The following is a 21,369-nucleotide window of genomic DNA, read 5'->3' as shown; positions in this document are numbered from 1 at the left end:
GGATGTAGAAATAAGAGGAAGCCAATTGTCGCTTATTCAGAACAAGGGACGCAACTGTCTCTCCATGTAGATATGGTGCCCTGGGGCTCAGGGGCAGAATGGGGAACTTTAGGGAGAAAAGTTTTATTGGTGGGTGTGTTCCTGGTCGTGATGTTCTCATTACTATGTTGGCTTTCTTGGTAGGCAGGTGGTTTCTGTGTTTTTAAGGGTTTCTCTGTTCCTGGCTGTCCTGGAACTAGTTCTGTAGATCAGGCTGGCCTTCAACTCAGAGGTCCACCTGTCTCTGCCTCCTGAGTGCTGGGATCTAAAGGTGTCCGCCATCACCACCACCCAGCAGGTGTTTTTATCAGAAATGCTGAGGTGGGAGTTTTTCAGCTCCTTTGAAGTTCAGTTTTAGGTCATTAGTCTGTCATTAAGTCTAGTGTTGTTTGAGACAGGGTCTCGAGTAGCCCAAGCTGGCCTCCAGCTTGTTAGATGGCTATGTTGGTTGGTTTTGTTTTTGTCAGCTTGACACAAACTAGAGTCACCTGGGAAGAGGGCCCTCAATTGAGGCATTGCCTCCATCTGTGAACTGTGTGTATAACTGAGACTTTTTTTAATTAATGAAGTTTGTGCAACCTTTGATTGTATAATCAACCGGTCTGATAACTTTTTGAAGTACAAAGCCCACCAGATCCGGTGACCGTGAGAGATGAAGCCACTTTCCTCCTTCCAGGTTTTCCCCACGACGGACACATTTTACAGGTAACACAACCAGCTTTCTAATAATTTGCTTCCAGGCGATGTGAAGCTTATGGAACTTGGTTTGCTAGGTTGAGAAGAAAACTGTTTCTCCTTTTCATTTCTCTTTTGTTCTTTTTGTTTTTTCTTCCGTTGGGCTGCAATTCCTATCCATCCAGCACACAAACGTTTGGGGAGGCGAGGCTCGTTAATCCTGTGAGCATGAGCCGTCCTGGGGTGGCCTAGAAGGGGCTTGCTCTTCCGTTCCAAAGGATGACGCTAGTGTGGGTGGCACGCACTGCGGCCCGCCGGGGCGGAGGGAGGCGGCAGCGGGCGGACTCAGGAGGCGAGGCCCCGCCCTAGGGCCTAGAACGCGGCGGGGGGCGGGGCATGCCGCGCGGCCTTCCCGGCGTGCCCCGCGCTGGGGTGGGGGACTCTTATCTTGAAGGACCGGGTGACTCAGCCGCGTGGCCCGGGCGGGGGGCGGGGACGCGCGGTGGCCGGAGCTCAGCGGGAACCGGCGGCGGCGGCTGCTCGCTCGTGTCCCGGGCGGCTTCGGGGCTCCGGGGCCGAGAGCGCGGCGTCGGGGGACCGGTGAGTGGCGGGCCGGAGCGGGTAGGCGGTGCGGGCGGCGCGGGCGCGGAGCGGCGGCCTTGGGGCCCTGCGAGGGCTCCTCCCCGGCTTGAGGAGAAAGGACCCGGGGCGAGCGGCGAGCGAGCGGCCTGGCCTCGAGGGGAGCCCGGGCTGGGGAAGGTTAGTCACACTTCCCACAGGACTCTGGAACCTTCCGTCGGGGCCTGTCGTCATCTCAGGCCGACTGAGAACCGGTAGTTTTCTTGACAATAACAAGAACTTTTATTTATTTTTTTTTAAGAGCAGACAGAGTCTCAGGCTTGTGCCGTCAAAAAAAGTTTCCTTTCGTGGGCATTGGTCATTCTTTCTGAACATTCCTGGGTTGGGTGCCGATTTACTATTTGGAATTAAGTCTTATCCTATAAATGAGAATTCAGCAAACGAACAAGACAAACAAGGAACTCTTTGGCCGGCTTAAGAAGATGCATTTCTAAGCGTTTTCACGGTGCCCGGTTGCTGTTAAGTCATTATCAGGAAGTTTGATATATTTTTATCTTCTTAATGGTCTCCCAAAGTGTTGGGAAAATACTAGTTGTGGTGAATCTTTTTTTTAAGTGATTTTTATTGAGCTCTACATTTTTCTCTGCTCCCATCCCTAGTTGTGGTGAATCTTGAATTAGAACGTCAACCCCACTCCTAAAGAAAAACCCTAAGTAGCAGGTCTGCCCCCGTCAAAGGTTGCAGGGCTCTACACGGCTCTCAGAAACCGATTCGAGACACCTGGGTGGGCCCGAGTCGGCAGTGTGAGCAGGCACCCACCCCCTCACTTGGGCAGCACTGGTAAGCCGGGACCAGACCTTGGGAAACCAGAATTAGCTTGGCCTGAGAATAGTAAAAAAAAAACTGTCCAGTGCCTTTCCCTTTTAGTTGACTTACTCGTCTCCGTGGGTAACCAGACAGGCAGTCGAGAAGCCCTGACTCCGGAAGGCAGTGTGAGAAGGGATAGTATTTTCTGGAACCCTGACATCAGGGTAGGAAATGGTTTTCATACATATCCTGTTATTGCCTTGGTAGGAGAAAGATCACTTGGATCTGGCTAACTTGTCCTGTTTCTTTCCGGAGCTGTCAGTAGGAGCATGGGAGCTTAAGCTGTGCCCTTAGGTCGAATCTCCCTCCCCAGCTCTGTACCACAGAGTACCACAGTACCAGAGAGCTCCACAAGTTCCCATGGCCTTGGAGGTCTTGGGTTCTCTGGGACGTACCACCAGCAGATGGGTGTTGGGTGCTTCACTTTCTGAATGTCTGAGTAATGCCTATCTTATGCAAAACACTGAGGTCATTTTCTGAGCAGTATCCCAAATATGGCCCAGATTTCCCTCGCTTTCTGGCAGAAATGAGGGTTGGATTACCTCCACATCTGCCAAAGGGTGTTTTCTACTTCTTACTGCCCCTTAAAATAGGCTCCACAGGTGACCTTAAAGTAGCCGTAGTTTTTGGCATTTTTCTTGGCTTTGGTGTCTTTTTTTTTTTTTTGCTGATACAAAGCAATTTATTAACAGAAAATAACTTGAGAAGTCCTGTTCACAGACGGCGACCACGACGACCCCCCTTCCTTCGGGTGCTGTCAGAGGGAATGGGGGTGACATCCTCAATCCGCCCAATCTTCATCCCTGAGCGAGCAAGAGCTCTGAGGGCTGACTGGGCTCCAGGTCCAGGGGTCTTGGTCCTGTTTCCTCCTGTGGCGCGGAGTTTGATGTGCAAGGCAGTGATGCCCAGCTCCTTGCACCTCTGGGCCACATCTTGGGCAGCCAACATGGCTGCATAGGGAGAGGACTCGTCTCTGTCAGCCTTGACCTTCATTCCACCCGTCACCCGGCAGATGGTTTCCTTGCCAGAAAGATCGGTAACATGGACAAAGGTGTCATTGAAGGACGCAAAAATGTGGCAGACACCAAATACATTCTCTCCTTCAGCCACTTGAGGCCCAAGGCTGATGACTTGTTCTTCCTTCTTTTCCTTCCCCTTGCGAGGTGCCATCTCTGAAAGTCGTCTCCAGACTCCTCCACCGGAAAGCGCTTTGGTGTCTTTTTGAATGTCTGGCTTCACTTACTGATGGGTTGTTGTTGGTGATGATGGTGACGACGACATGCATGTCGTGCTGTAGTACTGAGCATCTTCTCGCATCTGTCCCAGATCTGACCTCCCAAGCTAATTGGAGTGGGAAATGGAAGAGAATTGTTGGAGTGTTCAGTGATTTAAGCGGGAAGCTCAGTCACTGGAATGTGAACCGTAAAGGACTGAGGGACCCTGGTATAAATGTACCTATACCGTCCTCATCTCTCAGGGAAGTAACCCGAGATAGAGGTAGAGTGCCTGCTCCGCTTGTGTGTGAGGTACTAGGTTTGGTCCAGAACATATTCCCCTGCCCCAACACGAAAGGCTGAGAGATGAGATGGTTCCTAGCCTGCTGTTCCTCCCTCTTTTTTAAAAAATATTTCTTTATTATGTATACAATATTCTGTCTGTGTGTATGCCTGCAGGCCAGAAGAGGGCACCAGATCTCATTACAGATGGTTGTGAGCCACCATGTGGTTGCTGGGAGTTGAACTCGGGACCTTTGGAAGAGCAGGCAGTGCTCTTAACCTCTGAGCCATCTCTCCAGCCCGTTCTTCCTTAATTATCTTTTTAGCTGCTTCAAAAGGGAAAGGGTGCAAAGAAGAAAAAAAGTGAAGACAGTGGAGAGACTTTCCCATGACCACAAAGCCATGAGGGATGAAAGTGCGAAGAGCGCTCAGTCGCTAGGTGGGGAGCTGGAGCTGAGTGGCCGAGGGCAAAGCCAGGAGTGGTGGCGGCTCCTCACTGTTTGGAAACGCTGGGTGCTGAGCAGTTGCGAGTGTGGCAGTGGCCAGTGTCTGCAGTTGTGTTGGGCTGCTGTTGTCACTGTCAGGTATTAGGTTGGCTTGGGGGGAAGGGTGCTCTCTTTTTTTTTTTAAATATTTATTTAATTATTGTGTATACAATATTCTGTCTGTATGCCTGCAGGCTATAAGAGGGTACCAGACCCCTTTACAGATGGTTGTGAGCTACCATGTGGTTGCTGGGAATTGAACTCAGGACCTTTGGAAGAGCAGGCAATGCTCTTAACCTCTGAGCCATCTCTCCAGCCCCCGAAGGGTGTTCTCTTTTGCCTGCATGTACGTCTATCAGGTGTGGCATTATATACCTTTAACTCACGCTGTGCCCTTGAGATGAGGTTGTTAGATCCCTTGGGATGTAGGTGCTTGGGATATAGGTGCTGGGAACGGAATCCAAGTCTACAAGAGCCTCTTGACCACTGAGCCATCTCTTCAGCCCATTTTGTTTTCTGAGAAAGAGTCTTGTGTAGTTCACACTACTCTTTTTTTAAAAAAAGAAAAAGATGGATACCGGGCAGTGGTGGCCTTTAATCCCAGTTGTCAGGAGGTGGAGGCAGGAGCATCTCCGTAAGTTCGAGGCCAGACTGGTCTACAGAGTGAGTTCCAGGACAGCCAGGGCAGTTACACAGAGAAATTCTGTACTAAGAGACTTAAAAAAAGAAAAAAGGGGTGGTGGAGAATTTTGCTAATTAGACATTCGGTGTTGGAATTTTCTTTATAGTAGTTGTGATTAGGTTACTAGGACTTAAGCCGGGCAGGGTGGCAAATACCATCTTAGCACTCGGGAGGCAGAGGCCACTCCAGTGAGTGAGTTCCAGGACAGCCAGGGGTACACAGAGAAACCCTGTCTCAAAAAAAAAAAAAAAAAGCCCCAGGATTTTTAAGACTGTTTTCTGTTTTATTTTGAATTGTATGTTCATCCAAAAATTTAATTTTTGCCATAACTACTAATCTTCCAAGTTTGTGATGCTAGTCATATTTGTGTTCCCAAGTACAGGTTGGGGGGCTGGGGACACGTCTCAGTAAAGTGCCTGTTGTGCAAGCATGAGGGCTGAGTTCAGCTCCCTAGGACCATGGAAAGCCAAATGTGGCAGTAGATGCCTGCAGTCCAGCACTGAGAGGTGGAGACAGCAAGACCAAGTCACGCTAACCAACCAGGCTAGTCAGTCGGTGAGATGCGATTTAGTGAGAGCCTGTCTTCAAATACAAGGTGGTGCGTGTTAGAGCAAGACACCAGATGTCAACCTCTGACCCCCAAACATACATGGACATGTATACCCATGCACACACAAAAAGATGCAGCTTGGGTGTCCCATATTCAGAATACTGGGTAGCAGAATTCAGATGGTATTGAATTTGGAAGTATTTGCATATTTGGAGGTAGGACTTATGTCATGAAATTCATTTGTTTTATATACACATGGTCTAAAGGTTTTTTTTTTAAAATATTTATTTATTTATTATGTATACAATATTCTGTCTGTATGCCTGCACGCCAGAAGAGGGCACCAGACCCCATTAGAGATGGTTGTGAGCCACCATGTGGTTGCTGGGAATCAAACTCAGGACCTTTGGAAGAGCAGGCAATGCTCTTAACCTCTGAGCCATCTCTCCAGCCCCTAAAGGTTTTTTTTTTGGATTTTCGAGACAGGGTTTCCCTGTAGTTTCTAGAGCCTGTCCTGGAACTAGCTCTTGTAGACCAGGCTGGCCTCGAACTCAGAGATCCGCCTGCCTCTGCCTCCCGAGTGCTGGGATTAAAGGCGTGCGCCACCACCGCCCGGCGGTCTAAAGGTATTTTATGTGATGTTTTTAATACTTCTGTGTATGAAACAACTTTATAGTGTATAATTTTCTACTTGCGGTTTCATATCTAAGATGAAAGTTTGGGGGTTTTGAAGCATTTCAGATTTCAGAGTTTTAGAATTTACCATATTCCCAGACATGTAATTTTATTACGTATTTTCAGTTTTATTTCTGTGCATATGTCTCTATGTGCAGGTGCACAGGTGTATGTTCATGTGTGCACATGCATGTGGAGGCCATAAGACAGCCTTGGATGTTAGAACTAGACTTTACTTAATAAGCCTTTAGAAAATTTCTCATTGAGGGAATTTACGTATCTTACCCCATCCTTAGGAAGTACAGTTTTGTGGTTTTTTACTGCAATCAGAGATTGTGTAACCATTATCACCATTTTTTTCTTGAATTTTAGAACACCTATATATTCATCTGTTTTTGTTTTTTGGGGACAGGGTTTCTCTGTGTAGCTTTGGAGCTTGTCCTGGAACTCACAGAGATCTGCCTGCCTCTGCCTCTGGAGTGCTGGGATTAAAGGTGTGCACCACCACCGCCCAGCTGGGAGAACAACTTGCAAGAGTCAGTTCTTTTCTTCCTCTCTGGGGTTCTGGGACCAAAGTCAGGTTGTTAGTTTGGACAAGTGCCTTTACCTGCTGACTCCGTAATTTTGTAATTTATCAGTTTATAGGACCCAGGCTTTGGGCCTGTTAATGTTAAGTCAGTTCTCTATCATTGACAGCACCGCCCCATCTCCCCCTTTAGGCTTTATTCTCTGAGACAGCCTGGGACACAGTGTGGGACAATACCCTGGCACATTCTCTTTCTCTAATTTGTCAAGAACATTTTGTCGATTTTGTTCTTTTCCAGTATGCTTGTTAAAACTGTTGCCCTTTACCTTGAGTTAAGCTTGCCTGTGTTGTTTTGTTATTCAGTTGAAAATAGTTCTCTCTTCTGTTTTTCCTCTTGTGACAGGGTTTCTCTGTGTAGCCCTGGCTGTCCTGGAACTCGCTCTGTAGACCAGGCTGGCCTCAAACTCAAGACATCTGCCTGTCTCAGCCTCCCCAGCCTGGGATTAAAGGCATGCGCCTCTCCTGTGTACTGTTGGGATTTCCTTTCCTTTTTAACCTGGATAACTCCGAAGTTTGTCGCTTTTTTTCTAACACTTGCAGACCTTGGTTTGTGTTGCTGATTACTGTGAGCCTGTATTTGGAGAGCATAGCTATAGTGTAGTCCATTTAAATGTATGAGGCCATGTTGTCTCATTCATGTTCAGCTCTAGCCAAGTCTCCAAGAATGCTTGAAAACGATGCTCTGCAGTCTTGGGTGCAGTTGGGTCAGAACTGATGTTTCTCAGACTTTCTGTATCCAGAGCAGCAGGATGTTGTTGATTTGTGCCATGTTTATAAGTGGCTTTATTAGAACACAGCCATGTTTACTCATTTGTGATTGCTGATGGCTCTTTGCACTGTAGTAGTGTGGCCTACAAAACCTAGAATGCTTACTGTCTCATTCCTTACCAGAAGAGCTTACCATTCCTGTTGGAATTCTTACTTCAGGCTCCCTGCTGAAAACTTTGCCTACCAGGAAAGGACCCTATAAATATTTACAGGGTCCTACCCATCAGTGAGCCTTTTCCAGTCTCCCCACAGCACCGTGAGGCTGACATACTTGCTTGATGTCGCCACTTCCTACTTTTTCTGCTATTTTCTGCTTGGCTTTCTTTATATACAGCCTCTTGGTAATTGTTTCTAAAGTGTCTGCTTTCTGAAGAGGAAAATGGTAGGAATCAGGCTTGCTTCAGTTTTCCTCATCAGACTAGAGGACTGAGTGTGTGTGTGTGTGTGTGTGTGTGTGTAAGGGATTGTGGGCTGCTTGTGGGGAGAAGTGACATGGTAAGATTTATAGCCAGTATGCTTTAAGGGTGGTTGTAAGAATTAGAAGGTGGGGGGACTGGAGAGATAGCTTAGCAGTTAAGAGCACTGGCTGCTCTTCCAGAGGACTCTGGTTCAATTCTCAGCACCCACACGGTAGCTCACAACTGTCTAATTCCAGTTCCAGGGGCTCTAACACTTATACAAAGTATATACAGGCAAAACACCAGTACACATAAAATAAAAAGTAGATCTTAAAAAAAAATTAGAGAAAGGGAAGGTAAAAATGAGAACTTAAATAGCACAAGTCAAAATTTATGTTTTATTAACTTATTTAAATTATGTGTACTTGTGTGGCTATGTACATGTAAGTGCAGGTGCCTATGGGTGCCAGAAGAGGTTATTAGATCCCCCGGAGCTAGGGTTAAGAAGTGAGCCAGTCCGTGTGGGTGCTGCAGACCAAACTCAGAGCCTCTGTAGGACTGGTATGCGTTCTTAACTGTGTGTCTCTTCAGCGCCATTTTTTTTGCTGTTATTTTTATATGGTCTGAAAAATTCATTTGTGTATGCGATGTCTCTTGGTCACATTCACTCCTATTCATTCCCTTCCACTCCCCCGGTTCCTTCCAACTTCATGCCTTCGAGTTTAGATATGCTGCCCATGGTGCATGGTGTGGGAGATGGGATCATCCACTGGGCATGGGCATCCTGCCTGTGGCCACCTCCTACTTCATGCTAGAATTCTCAACTAACTTGATCTTGTGTAGGTGACCATAGCTGTAGGGTTCATGTGTGCAGCAGTCATGTTTGGCTGAGGACATGTGTTTCACAATGACCCTCACCTTCCAGTTCTTCTATTCTCTCCACCCCTTCTTTGGGGATGTTCCCTCATCCTTAGGGTGGAGGTCGATATGGAGGGCTTCTCTGCAGCCGAGCACTAGCTGTTGTGTGCTCTGCACTCTGAGCAGTTCCGAGCATCTGTGATGGCCGCCACTCACTTTAGTATGGCTTTAGGTTGTGAGTTTTGGATGTTTAATTGTTGCAGGCATGCATATGCCATTTTTAAAAAAAATATTGGCAGAGCTGGGCGGGTTAATCCCAGCACTTGGGAAGCAGAGTCAGGTGGCTGGGTTCGAAGCCAGCCTGGTCTACATAAGTGAGTTCCAGAATAGCCAGGGCCACACAGAAAAACCCAAATAATAAGCAGAGGCAGACTTTGAGCTATTGAATTCCTTTTGCCACCTCATCATTTACGGCACGAGTGACACCAAATTATGTTCCACCACTTGGTATGTAGAGACCATAGTGCACAGCCAGGCGGCACATAATTTTAATCTCAGCTCTCAGGCAGATCTGAGTTCGAGGACAGCCAGTGCTAGGAAGAGAGACCTTTGTAGTGGCGCCTTGTCACAAAATAAAACAAAACAAAAATGTTTCCTGTAGCAGCTTCAGCTTCACCAATTTGTAGTGGTTGGTCAAAGCCATCTCGATCCACTGATGGCACAGATATCTTTAACCAACCATTACAAACTCTGGAAGTCCTTGGGAGCCAGTTTTATGATTTCTAAATCATACACATTCCTTGTCTTCCAGGCTTCCTCTCTAAGAATGAATGTTCACCAGGGCAGTGATGGCAACAGGTTATTGCAGCCAGAGCTCAGCTGCCTAGGAGATGAGACCTTAGCTGCCACTCAAGAGAAAGAAAGCAGCAGCTTGGTGTCCTCTGGACTTCATATTGTCACTTACCCCCTAGCTACCAGGAGTGAAGGTACAGCGATGGGGGTTTTCTCGCACTCAAACATCTGCCCAGGAGGAATGCAGATTCTTAACCTGAGCATACATATAGTCCGTTCTTTGTGGATTTAGCTAACATTCAGTCTGACCCATCCACCTGCCTGTGTGTTTGCGAGTCAAAGCTGCGAGTTTGGAGTCAGAGGAGGCACATTGACCTTGCTGTGGTCCAGATCAGCTGTAATGCGAGACCCTCACTCGCTGAGAGTTCTGCTTGTAAATGGAGTTAACAGAGTTGTTCATGGTCGCCCTCCCTTAGAGTGCTGCTGGATCGGTGTGGATGGCTGGACAGTTCCTGATAAGCTGTTGTGGGTGGGCTTCCATGGAGTCTTTAACTGTGGGTGACAGGCCTGTGTCACTGTAGACCGTGCTCTTGAACTCAGAGCAGCCTTCCTGCCTCTGCCTCCTGAGGACTACAGTGACGGTATGCTATCATACCTCACTCTCAGGTAACCTTGATAACTTTTTTGTTTCTTAAGCTGGAACTGGGTTTAATTGTATTGTGTTTCTTTTGTTGTTGGTAGTCCCCCCCCCCCCCCCTTCTAGATGGGTTTTTTGCTTTGTAGCCCTGGCTGTCCTGGAACTCGCTTTGTGGACCAGGCTGGTCTTGAACTCAGAGACCCACCTGTCTCTATCTCCTGAGTGCTGGGATTAAAAACATGCGCCACCACACCTGGTTCAATTGGCTAATTTTTAACTGGCTGGACTTATTTTTCAGCCTATAACTTTAAAAAGGTAACCACCATTTACTGAGTACAAATGCATACAAAATTTTACATATATATTTTAATTTATTTTCATTATTTTGTATGGGTGCTTTGCCTATATGCATGTCTGGAACCACGTGCATATTGGGTGCTCGTGGAGGCCAGAAAAAGGCATCAGATCACCTAGAACTGAAGTTTCAGATGGTTGGGAACCACCTTGTGGGTTCTGGAAATTAAACCCAGGTCTTCTGGAAGAGCAGGCAATACTCTTAGTCACTACTAAGCCATCTATCCAGCTCATAGTATATTCGTTTGAGCAGAGATTACAAAATGGTCCAGTTTGGCTAGAGCCATTTTCGTTAAGATTTTAGGGTTTTGTTTTTGTTCTGGGGGATGGGCTGCTGTGCTTTCATTTTTTGAGACAGGGTCTCTGGTAGCCCAGGCTGGCCTCAGACTTGTTAGGTAGCTGACCTTGAACTTCAGATTCCCCTGCCTGGATCCAGTTTGCCAGTGCTGTAGTAGTGCTGTGGTCACACATGGGGCTTTAAGCATGTTAAGCAAATACTCCACTGACTGGGGAAGAGCTCCCTGTTAATAAAGTTTTGTAATAAAGTTTTGTGTGTGTTGTGGCATGCACAGGCAGTCGGAGGGCAACTTTATGGAGTTCTCTCTTCCCACCTTTACGTGGGTTCTGAGTTTGAAGTTTATTTTATTTTATTTTTTTTTTTAAAGATTTATTTATTTATTATGTATACAACATTCTGCCTCGATGTATGCCCGCATGCCAGAGGAGGGCGCCAGATCTCAGTACAGATGGTTGTGAGCCACCATGTGGTTGCTGGGAATTGAACTCAGGACCTCTGGAAGAGCAGCCAGTGCTCTTAACCTCTGAGCCATCTCTCCAGCCCCTGAGTTTGAAGTTTAAAGATGTACTGTTCGGGGCCCACCAGAGACGGCCTGTCCTGCTCTGTCACGGTACTCTTGGTATTTTTACATGCTGGTCCTCAGGACCATGTAAACCACTTGTGGTGTCACATGGCAGCACTGGGGAAGGAACGACAAGGATCAGAAGTTCATTGTCATCCTCAGCTTATAGCTTTAGTTCAAGGGCAGCCTAGGCTTGACCCTGTCTCAAAAGTAGAGGAGTTTTTTTTAAATAAAGAAAGAAAAATAGCTTTTTGGTGATAGGACAAAAAAAAATGAGATTTCAAGAGTAAATCCTAATGCCGTTCACACTGGGGCTTTGCAGCTGACAGCAAGGTCTGGGAGACCGAATGCTGATATGGGTGGGGCCACAGGGATTCTCTAATGCAGTGAGAATGCTCCGTTCTGGGAAGAAAGACTTTTTTGCTTTTGTTTGTTTTGTTTGGTTTTTTTTTTTGTTTTTCGAGACAGGGTTTCTCTGTAGCTTTGGAGCCTGTCTTGGAGCTACCTCTTGTAGACCAGGCTGGCCTCGAACTCACAAAGATCCGCCTGCCTCTGCCTCTCGAGTGCTGGGATTAAAGGCGTCCGCCACCGCCGCCCGGCTAAGACATTCATTCTTTCTGGTAAATTAGAAAACAAAAAAGCAGTCCTGAAGTTTGAAAATTAAGTTTTAGCACACAGTAGTTCCTAGAATGCAGATAGCAGTGCTCGGGCTATAGCTGAGTCTAGAGTAAACAGCACAGGAACCTGGCAGGCACGAGGCGCTGGCACATAGACCCAGGCCTGTGTGACCGAGTGTGATGGCACTTGCCCTGACCTCAGCACTCAGAGGTGGAGGGAGGCGGACTGGAAATCAAAGGCTCTATCTTCAGCTACAAAGAGTTTAAGGCTAGCTTAGAGTACACGAGATTGTCTCAAAGACAGTAAGTACTGGGCTAAGACTGCTTCCTGCTCTTTCAGAGGACTTGAGTTGGGTTCCCAGCACCTGAAACTCCAGCTCGGGATCTGACTTCATCTGGCCTCCTTGGGCACTTGAACACATTCACACTCAATCCACAAACAAAATCTCAATAAATAAGAGAGCAAGGGGATATAAATATTACTTAGAGGTGGAAATGAAACAGAAGTATGTACCAAACTTCTTGGAGGTACCAACCAGCTTCTAAATCAATACTTAGTACACCAATACTTGATACTATGAATGCTTGGCCTTATTTTAGCTCTTATTTGAGTCTGTTTCTCTGTCTTGCCTCAGGCTTTTTACCTTTCCTTCTGTGTACCTTTCACTGCTGCTCAGATCTGGCTGGCAGCTGCCTGGCTTCTGGCCCTGGATGTGTCCTTTCTACTTTGTTCTCTCTTCTCTCACTTCTCTGCCACCTGCCCACCAGACCCACCTATCCCTCTCATGCTTACCTATTGGCTGTTTAGCTTTTTGTTAGACCAATCAGGTTCCTTAGGCAGGCAAGGTGAAAGAGCACATCTTTATGTAATCAAACAAATGCAGCACAAACAAATGTAACACATCTTTGCCTAGTTAAAGTGATACTGTGCAGAAGTAGGAAGTGGTTGCTTCTGAACACCAGCTTTGGGGGATTGGCAGGAGACTGCTAGGCCACCACATAAGCCCTGCTCTTTGGTCCAGTCTTTCACTGCTAACTGCACTTGGTTTACTCTGGAATTTCAATCGCTTTAAAGTGTGGGCATTTCTGCCTTTAATCTCTTGTCAACTGCATATCACACACATGCAGTAAGTGTAAGGCTCTAGTTTTGTGAGCAGTGGTGGTGGTTTTGTTTACTGGTTCGGGTTTTTCAAGACAGGTTTTTCTGTAACCCTGCTTGCTGCCCTGGACTTGCTTTGTAGACCAGGCTAGCCTCAAATTCAGAGATCTGCCTGCCCCTTGCTTTAGATTGTCTAGTTTTGTTTTTAATTTTCCCTAGGCTGGCATTTTACCTGTGAACTTACGGCTTTAGGTTTTTGTTTTAGAACTGGCATGGCTTCATTTTTCTCCAGAAGTTTGCGCTTTAGTTACTTTGTTATTTGTCTGCTCTTTCAGACGTGGCACTTGACTATGCCCCTCAGCCAGCAAGCCTTCAGTATCCTCACATAATGCCACTTCCTGAAGACAGCAGCAAGGGCTCGTGCTTCCAGACTGGAAGCAAGCGGAGCCACGAGCCCTTCATCGTTTCAGAGAGATTTGGGAACAGTGGCGTAGGCTTCGGAGGTAGCTCTCACTCCCCAGCCCCAGAAAAAGTGACGCTTCTTGTAGATGGCACACGCTTTGTGGTGAATCCTCAGATTTTCACCGCTCATCCGGACACCATGTTGGGAAGGTAATGACAGCTTCCTTCTGTGTTGCACTCCGTTTCCTGTGAGGAGAGGTGTTTGGCCTCACATCAGATGCCATGCTGCACTGAACTCGGTACAGGGCTGGCTTTCCTCCCTTCATGCTTCAGTGGGGAAGGCTAGGACAGCTGGTGGGAGCCTGGATGCTGGGAAGGTAGTGTTTGCACAGCTGGATAGGGCGGAATCTCGAGAGCTGCTGAGCCTCACCCCACCCCTCTTTTTTGGTTTTCCAGAGAGGGTTTCTCTGTAGCTTTGGACCCTGTCCTGGAACTAGCTCTAGTTCAAGGCTGGCCTCCAACTCACAGAGATCCGCCTGCCTCTCGAATGCTGGGATTAAAGCTGTGCACCACCCACTGCCTGGCCACCCCACCCCCTCTTTAAACGTTGCACAGCTCAGAGATGCTAAGTTGAGTCCGAAGTCATGTTGTTTTCCTTCTGTGAGAAACATATTAGAAATGATCCACATGGCACAAGAAAAAAGATGCCATTTTAGAAAAAACATTTGCATTCCACCCATTTCTACTTGGGGTCTTGTTTTTTTGTGGGGTGGGAGGGTGGGTTAGCAGTACTGGAGATTGAACTAGGAACCTAGGCTTGGTCAGGCATGGGAAGCGAGCACTCTATTGAGCTAAAGCCCTGGCCTAAATAGGCCAGTTTATTATTTCTTAACGTGTGCTTTGCCTGCAGGCATGTGTGTACAGTACATTTATTCAGTGTCTGCAGGGGCTTGGAGAGGGTGTCAGATCCCTGGGACTTGTTCCTGTGGTTGTGAGCTGCTCTATGGGTGTTGGGAATCTAATCCGGATCCTGAGTTTATGGGGAGTGTAGGCCTCCTCATGAAAATGTCAGGAGTAGAAGAGCCTCACACTGGTCTGAAATCCATGGCTAGAGCAGCCTGTTGGAGTTGGCCATTTCAAAAGAGAAGATGAGCCAGGAAGGGATGCACTAGGAGCTGCTCCCTCAGTTGGTTTACACTGCAGAGGCCTCTACAGCTTCCTCTGCAGTTGCCACTACACTGTGCCTGCTGCCACAGACGGTTGCTTCCTTCTTTTCCTTTTGCCTGAGGGAGTGTCCTGAGGAGTGTGTTCATCTGCGAGGAGTCAGGTCCTAGCGCTGTGCTTTTCAATTTGCTGCAAGAGTGGGGCCATGTGTAGGAGAGGGAGCAAAGCTGCCTCTGCAGAGTCCTGTTGGAGGAGGTGATACTGTTGCTGGTGTCTTTCAGGATGTTCGGACCAGGAAGAGAATACAACTTCACGAGGCCCAATGAAAAGGGGGAGTACGAGATTGCAGAAGGGATCAGTGCCACTGTGTTCCGCACAGTACTGGTAAGTTCAGTGGTCATTTTTCTGTGGGTCCTGCATGTCCAGTTTATACAGCATATCATCAGGCAGTCCAGGCAAAAGCAGTTTCTTGCCCTAATGGCTAGCAAACTCCATAAGGAGCCTCTTTGATCCCCATCATCCTCTATGAAGTAACTGGTGCTGCCAGAAGCAAACCTGTCTTACTGTCAAGAGAAGTCTAAGTTCTTAAAACCTTTTAAATGCCATATTCTGTAGGTCTTTGAAGTGTTGAAGATTATCTGAAATATCTCTATATCCAGAAACCCTAACATGACTAAGTTTATTATAAATAACTATTACTCTATAAATTATACATATATTTTTAATGAGCTGTCTAAACATAATACATTCAACAAGAGTAGAAATAATGGCCAAAGCAGCTTTATTCATCAATTAATAAAAGCAACAACATATGTAGAGAAGGATATCCCACATCATTTCCTTCTTTATTTTTCCTGTCTATAACTCAGTTGCATTCAGTTGTCAGGTTCTGCTTAAACTTGGGTAGACGGGAGCCTAATGCACTGAGCAGTTGACTCCAAGCTCTCACTGTCTCAGTAGCATTAGAAGTGTGTAGGGTTGGAGGAGTCATTTCCATGCATTTTTTTTTGCCTACATTTCTACTTTGCAATCTGTTCACAGGATTATTACAAAACTGGCATCATCAACTGTCCGGATGGTATCTCTATCCCAGATCTGAGAGACACGTGTGACTATCTCTGCATTAACTTTGACTTCAACACTATCCGCTGTCAAGATCTGAGTGAGTATGGAGCAGCTGTTCGCCTCTCAGCCAGTGCACAGTCACTGTGCTTAGCAGTGCAGGCGTGTGGAGCATGGGTTGAGAACCAGCACAGAGGTGAACATCCTGCTAACTAGCCATTGCTGCTTTTACATTAAGGGGAAGTAGAGTAAGCGAAAGGAATCCGCTGGGGAGTGCGGCTCGCAACCATCATTCCAGCACTCAGAAGACTGAGGCAAGAGGATCACCATAAGTTTAGGGCCAACATGGTCTTCAGAGTGATACTGTCTTAAAGGAAAGGCTGGAGATGTCTCTCAGTTGATAGAGTTCTCACCTAGCACTGAGACACCCTGGGTTGCTCCGTGCTCAGCACCAAGTACTAGGCATGATGAGTCAGACCTGTGATTTCAGCGTTCAGGAAGTGGAGGCCGGGAATGAAAGTCATGCATCTAATCTGACCATCTAGTCACTGGCTACTGCTTCCCTCTCGAGTAGGACTATGGCGTCATCTGTGACAAGCAGGAGTACTGAGTGTCAGTGAGGAAAGGATCATGGTCAAACCTAACAGCATTAAGTATATAAAACCAATTATCACCTTGGGGCAGGAGCTCTCATTCAGTGAGTGCCTCATCTGTGTGTCCTCTGTGATGGCGGCAGTGTTAGCCTCCACCCAGCAGCACGGCGTAGACAGGAAATGGTTCATGTACCTGTTCTCTCCCCAGGTGCTTTACTTCATGAGCTGTCCAACGATGGTGCTCACAAGCAGTTTGATCACTACCTCGAGGAACTGATTCTGCCCATCATGGTGGGCTGTGCCAAGAAAGGGGAGCGGGAGTGCCACATTGTCGTGCTGACAGATGAGGATTCTGTGGACTGGGATGAAGACCACCCCCCACCCATGGGGGAAGAGTATTCCCAAAGTAGGAGCCCCTGCAGGGTGTGGATGTTTTCAGCTAGAGAAACACTGCCTAGAGTATAGTATCCAGACCTAAAGGGCAGACACCACTGATAGCAGGTGATGGGCAGAGCATCTAGAGGGCAGCCGGCACCTACACAGGTCTGTCCTCTGCTGGGACCGCTCTCTCCCCTGTTGGGACGGCATTGTCAGATGCTGAAGTTGGGGTTCAATTCTCACTAAAATCTTGTTGACCTGGTAATAATTCACAACTTAAATAGTGGGCTGAGAAGTTTACTCATGAGGAAAGCACTTGGCATGCCAAGTGTGAGGACTGAGTTCAGACCCCAGAACCCAACAGAAAAGCCGGATGTGGTAGCACGTCTGTGATCCAGAGCTGTTGTGGTGAGATGGGAGGAGAGACAATCCCCAGAACCTCATGGGCCAGCTCGCCCTCAGTGCGCAGCAGTGAATGGCAAAGCAGAGACCCTGCCTCAAACAAAGTGGCGGGCAGACTGACGGCCCAGGTTATCCTCTGGCCCCCGCACGCATGCAGAGGCAGATGCACTCACCCACGTGCATTGTGCACACACGCTTTATAGAAGGATGTGCACTTAAAAGGTGTGTTAACCCTGCTCTACCTCAGTGTCCTTTTGCTTATAGTCTCCTTATATAAAACCTGTCTATATAGTCTTTTTAGGGCTGCTTATCCTCCATTATGAATGTGCTATAACTCACTGTCCTGATAAGACACTGAAGCTATGTACAGAGATGATGCATGATCAGTTTAAAGCAGCAGCATTTTTGCACATCTATCCACTATCGGATATTCCTAAACATGGCATGTCAAAAGCTTGATGCTTTTATAATTTTGACATGTTGCCAAATTATCCTTTCTAAAGGTTATACCAATTTGCACTGAAAACAGTATGATAGAGCCTGGTACGGTAGACACCTGTAATCCCAACATTTAGGAAGTAGGGGCAGAAGGATCAACCTTGGTTGTTTGAGTTTCAGACTATTTTGGCTACATGAGACTCTGTCCTCCACCGCCTCCCCCCCCCCAAAAAAAAAGGCCGTGTTTTAGCCTGGCAGGGGCAGATGGGTCTCCAGCGCAGCCTGGTTTATAGCGTGCGGTCCAGGACAGCAGGCTGCACAGTGAGAGGAAGAACAGCAAAGACAAAGGCCGAATGCAAGCTGGTTTGCTGCTTCCCTGCTCTAAAGCTTCCCCCAGCAGACTGCAGCAGTCCAGGAATCCCAGTATTCAGGCTGCTGGGGTGGGGGCGGGTGTTCCACGTTGAATGCCACCATGGGTTGCAGAACTCCTGTTGATGTCACCTCACCCCTCCCTCTGCGACTGACCCGGCGTCTGTGGGCTCTGTGTTCAGTTCTTTACAGCTCCAAGCTCTACAGATTCTTCAAGTACATTGAGAACCGAGATGTCGCTAAGACAGTGCTAAAGGAGCGCGGCCTGAAGAACATTCGCATTGGAATTGAAGGTATTTCCCCAGCACTTGGGAGGCAGGGGCAGGTGGATCTCTGGGAGTTCCAGGACAGAACTACATAGAGAGAAGCCCTGTCTCAGAAGAACAGAAGTGTCAGCCAGCGATGGGTGGGTCTCTGGGTACCGCTGTGCCTCTGACTTGACTCACAGGAGCTTGAGGACACACACACTTACACTGCATGCACTGCAGGGTCCTGCCTTATGGCCCTTTGTCCTGGGCTTGCATTTGCCTTTCCTCTAGTCCTCAGTGCCCCTCAGGAAACTAGGACCTGGGTGAATTCAGAAGGTGCCTGGGCACATCTGAGCAAGAACATGTTTCTGGGATCTACAATTATCCTTCTGAAAAATAGCTTAAGAATTAGATTTAACTGGGCAGTGGTAGCTCACGCATTTACTTACAGCACTTGGGAGGCAGAAGCAGACAGATCTCCGAGTTTGAGGCCAGCCTGGTCCACTGAGGGTGTCCAGGCAGCTGCCTTGTCTTGGGGCAGGTGTGGCTGCTGCCTGGGCTCCTGTACCGTTTACCTCACTGCCGCACTCTGCCTATGGCTCAGCACTGCATGTTGCTGACTCGGGAAGTTTAAATTAGAAGAAACTTTTGAAAGTTCCTCAGCCTCTCCTTTGCACATTGTCTTTGCCTGGTTTCTGAGAAGACCTGAGGACAGGGTGATAGGGAACCCCCTTGTCCTTGTGATCTGCCTAGCCATTGTGGCTAAAGGCACTCCAAATGCCTAGACCTGGCTGCTGCCCCTCCTACCTCTTCTGCTGCTGTAGTCCCTTGTCTCTGTGAGCCCCTTCTGGGTATCTGACAGCATTTGTGGTTTCCCTTTGGGTAAGCATTTCACATGTCCGTTTTTATTTAACCATGCTTTCTACACAAGAACCTTACTAAGATGACAGAATATCTGTGCCCTGGTGGGGTTTTGTCCTGTGGTATTGTTTCCAACAGCTAAAGGCTCTTGGGACTTAGTAAGTGGCTTCTCTTCCCTTTCCAATAAAAGGGGGAGAATAGCAGGGCAGTGGTGGCTCACGTCTTTAATCCAGCACTTGGGAGGCAGAGGCAGGCGGATCTCTGTGAGTTCGAGGCCAGCTTGGTCTACAGAGCGAGTTCCAGGACAGGCTCCAAAGCTACAGAGAAACCTTGTCTCGAAAAACTTAAAAATATAAAGGGGGGGGGGCGGGGAATCCTTGTTACTTCCCACAGACCAGTACCTCCTAGGGGCAGAGGAGCCTCAGGGAGACACTGGTCACTTGTCACAGAGCTTTTCTTGCTGTCTTTGAATTTGGAAGTAGATGCCAGAGCAAGCACAGTCTATCATGATTGTGACCACAGTCTTTTCCCATTGCAGGGTACCCTACCTGTAAAGAAAAGATTAAGAGGAGACCTGGTGGGAGGTCTGAGGTTATCTACAATTATGTGCAGCGCCCCTTTATCCAGATGTCCTGGGAAAAGGAGGAAGGGAAGAGTCGCCATGTGGATTTCCAGTGTGTTCGCAGCAAGTCCCTCACTAATCTGGTGGCTGCTGGAGAGGACGTCTTGGAAGACCAGGAGATAATAATGCATCACCCGCCACAGGTGGACGAACTTGACCGGCTAAATGCTCCACTCTCTCAGATGGCTTCTAATGACTTCCAAGATTAGGGAGAAATAGTCGCCAGAGCGCTTCTCTGTGGGTGCCCCCAACCTGGCCTCCTGGTTTCTCACCCCAAGGAGATGCTTCCTCCTGTCTGTTTCCATCCCCTCTCCATCACTATTGTGCCCCTTTCTCAGTCTGTCTCTGGTAATCAGACGACCAGTTTAGCCGGCCCTGGTAAACAGACGCTGGGTCTGTTGTTGGTTGAGTCTTGTACAGCTGCGGGAGAGGAAGTGGACTCCTGTCGCCTCATGGTTGACACAGAAGCCCACATCCTTTATACCCAATGGGTGTGTTTTTGCCTCAGACAAATTGCTTAATAGCAAAAGGACCAAATTTCAGAGACAGTCTGTGCGCTGGGGCAGGTGTCCTCTGCTGAGGAGGTGTGCCAGGGTGGATGAAAGGTAGTTCCTGGGTACTGCACCCAGGTGCCCTCTGGCTAGAATGTCTGAACAGAATTCCCAGGAGCTCAGCTCAGCACTGCTCTTCATTAACACAGGAACAGTCTGACACAGGAGACAGGTCTGCAGCAGGAGAGCAGTGGCCAGCAGTGTTAGTGCAGCCGTTGGCCTCAGGGAGTCAGAGCCAAATTGGAAATTAGGTGGCAGAATGGCTCCAGGTCAGGCCTGCAGACTGCACCCAGGGACAGCCTGGTGCTGTGGGTATGGCAGGAGACCTGGTGTCTGAAGATGAGAAGAGATTTTTGCTTGGTACCTTCCTGTGGGCACCAGGGAGGACTGTGGTGAGCTCAATGGAATCAACTGTGCAGGCCCTGCTTGCATCCTCACACCAATACATTCACTTTCTTTCCCTCTCTCTCCCTCTCTTCCCCCCCTCCCTTTCTTTGCACATTTGCTGCTCAGACATGGTAAGAAAATGATACTACTGTCCTCCCCAGGGTCAGGTCCAGGCCTTGTCTCTTGTTCTCTTACATGTGTGGTATATGGCAGTCCAGATCACTCCTCAGCCCCCTTCCTCTGACATTTCCTTGGCTGTTTGCAGAGTCAAGCCAGACAGCAGTATCTGAGATTACCTTACTTTGTGGCAGAAATTGTCCACCCTGGACATTTTCCCATCATAGGTGGTGTATGTAAGCTGTTTGCTTCAAGTTCCTTAAAGAACATGGTTGGTTTCTTGAAGTCTGCTTCCATTAAGTACTGTGTAGTATACTACTTGATGGCAGTAACATCAGGTTTGGGAAACCCCTCTCTCCAGAATTGAAGAACAAGAATGTTCTCAAGGGTGTGTTCGTTTTGTGGCAGCATCACAGTTGGAGTTGGTGTGAGATCCTTCTTTCTCAGAAAAGAACTGAAGGGTAACTAAGCAGCCCTGGTTTTTGTGGTGACCGTTGGTGTCTTGGTGAGACTCAAGGCCAGCATCCAGAAGACAGGTTAAGGTTATCTGTCCAGAAGTTACTTCTGGGAAGCTGATGGGATTATATTTGAGGTCAGATCTGGCCTTGACTTTGTTGGTGCTACATGTTTGTCCAATCACAGTGACCAGCCCAGGCCCTTGTTCAGTGGTGCTTCCTATGAGCTAACTGATGGCCACTGGAGTTATGACTGTGTCCTTGTGTGGTGTAGAGGTGTGAGCAGTCCATTCTTTGTCCTTT

The 21,369-nt window shown here is 47.9% G+C and overlaps 2 protein-coding genes across 2 annotated transcripts; one reads left to right on the top strand and one right to left on the bottom strand.

The window, feature by feature from the left end:
• The first annotated feature begins 1,162 nt into the window (after window positions 1-1,162).
• Window positions 1,163-20,896, top strand: Kctd20 (potassium channel tetramerization domain containing 20). The gene is made up of 7 exons (XM_038343038.1): window positions 1,163-1,314; window positions 13,353-13,629; window positions 14,865-14,967; window positions 15,625-15,745; window positions 16,447-16,644; window positions 18,008-18,118; window positions 19,473-20,896. The coding sequence occupies exons 2-7, from the start codon at window positions 13,406-13,408 to the stop codon at window positions 19,763-19,765; spliced, it is 1,050 nt and encodes a 349-aa protein (XP_038198966.1). The 5' UTR covers window positions 1,163-1,314; window positions 13,353-13,405; the 3' UTR covers window positions 19,766-20,896.
• On the bottom strand, window positions 2,820-3,360 carry LOC119823191 (40S ribosomal protein S14). Its single transcript, XM_038343039.1, has one exon. It carries the CDS (start codon window positions 3,328-3,330, stop codon window positions 2,875-2,877), a length of 456 nt encoding a protein of 151 aa, XP_038198967.1. The 5' UTR covers window positions 3,331-3,360; the 3' UTR covers window positions 2,820-2,874.
• Window positions 20,897-21,369: the final 473 nt, after the last annotated feature.

Source organism: Arvicola amphibius, chromosome 9 (genome assembly GCF_903992535.2).
Source record: "Arvicola amphibius chromosome 9, mArvAmp1.2, whole genome shotgun sequence".
NCBI lineage: Eukaryota > Metazoa > Chordata > Mammalia > Rodentia > Cricetidae > Arvicola > Arvicola amphibius.
This window is presented reverse-complemented; position numbering and strand designations above follow the sequence as displayed.

Bases quoted from the DNA above. Each gene is read 5' to 3' on its own strand.
- LOC119823191 (XM_038343039.1), bottom strand. From the start codon at position 3,330: ATGGCACCTCGCAAGGGGAAGGAAAAGAAGGAAGAACAAGTCATCAGC.
- Kctd20 (XM_038343038.1), top strand. From the start codon at position 13,406: ATGCCACTTCCTGAAGACAGCAGCAAGGGCTCGTGCTTCCAGACTGGA. The intron at 13,630-14,864 runs GTAATGACAGCT...GGTGTCTTTCAG, and splicing joins CCGGACACCATGTTGGGAAG to GATGTTCGGACCAGGAAGAG. The intron at 14,968-15,624 runs GTAAGTTCAGTG...ATCTGTTCACAG, and splicing joins CTGTGTTCCGCACAGTACTG to GATTATTACAAAACTGGCAT.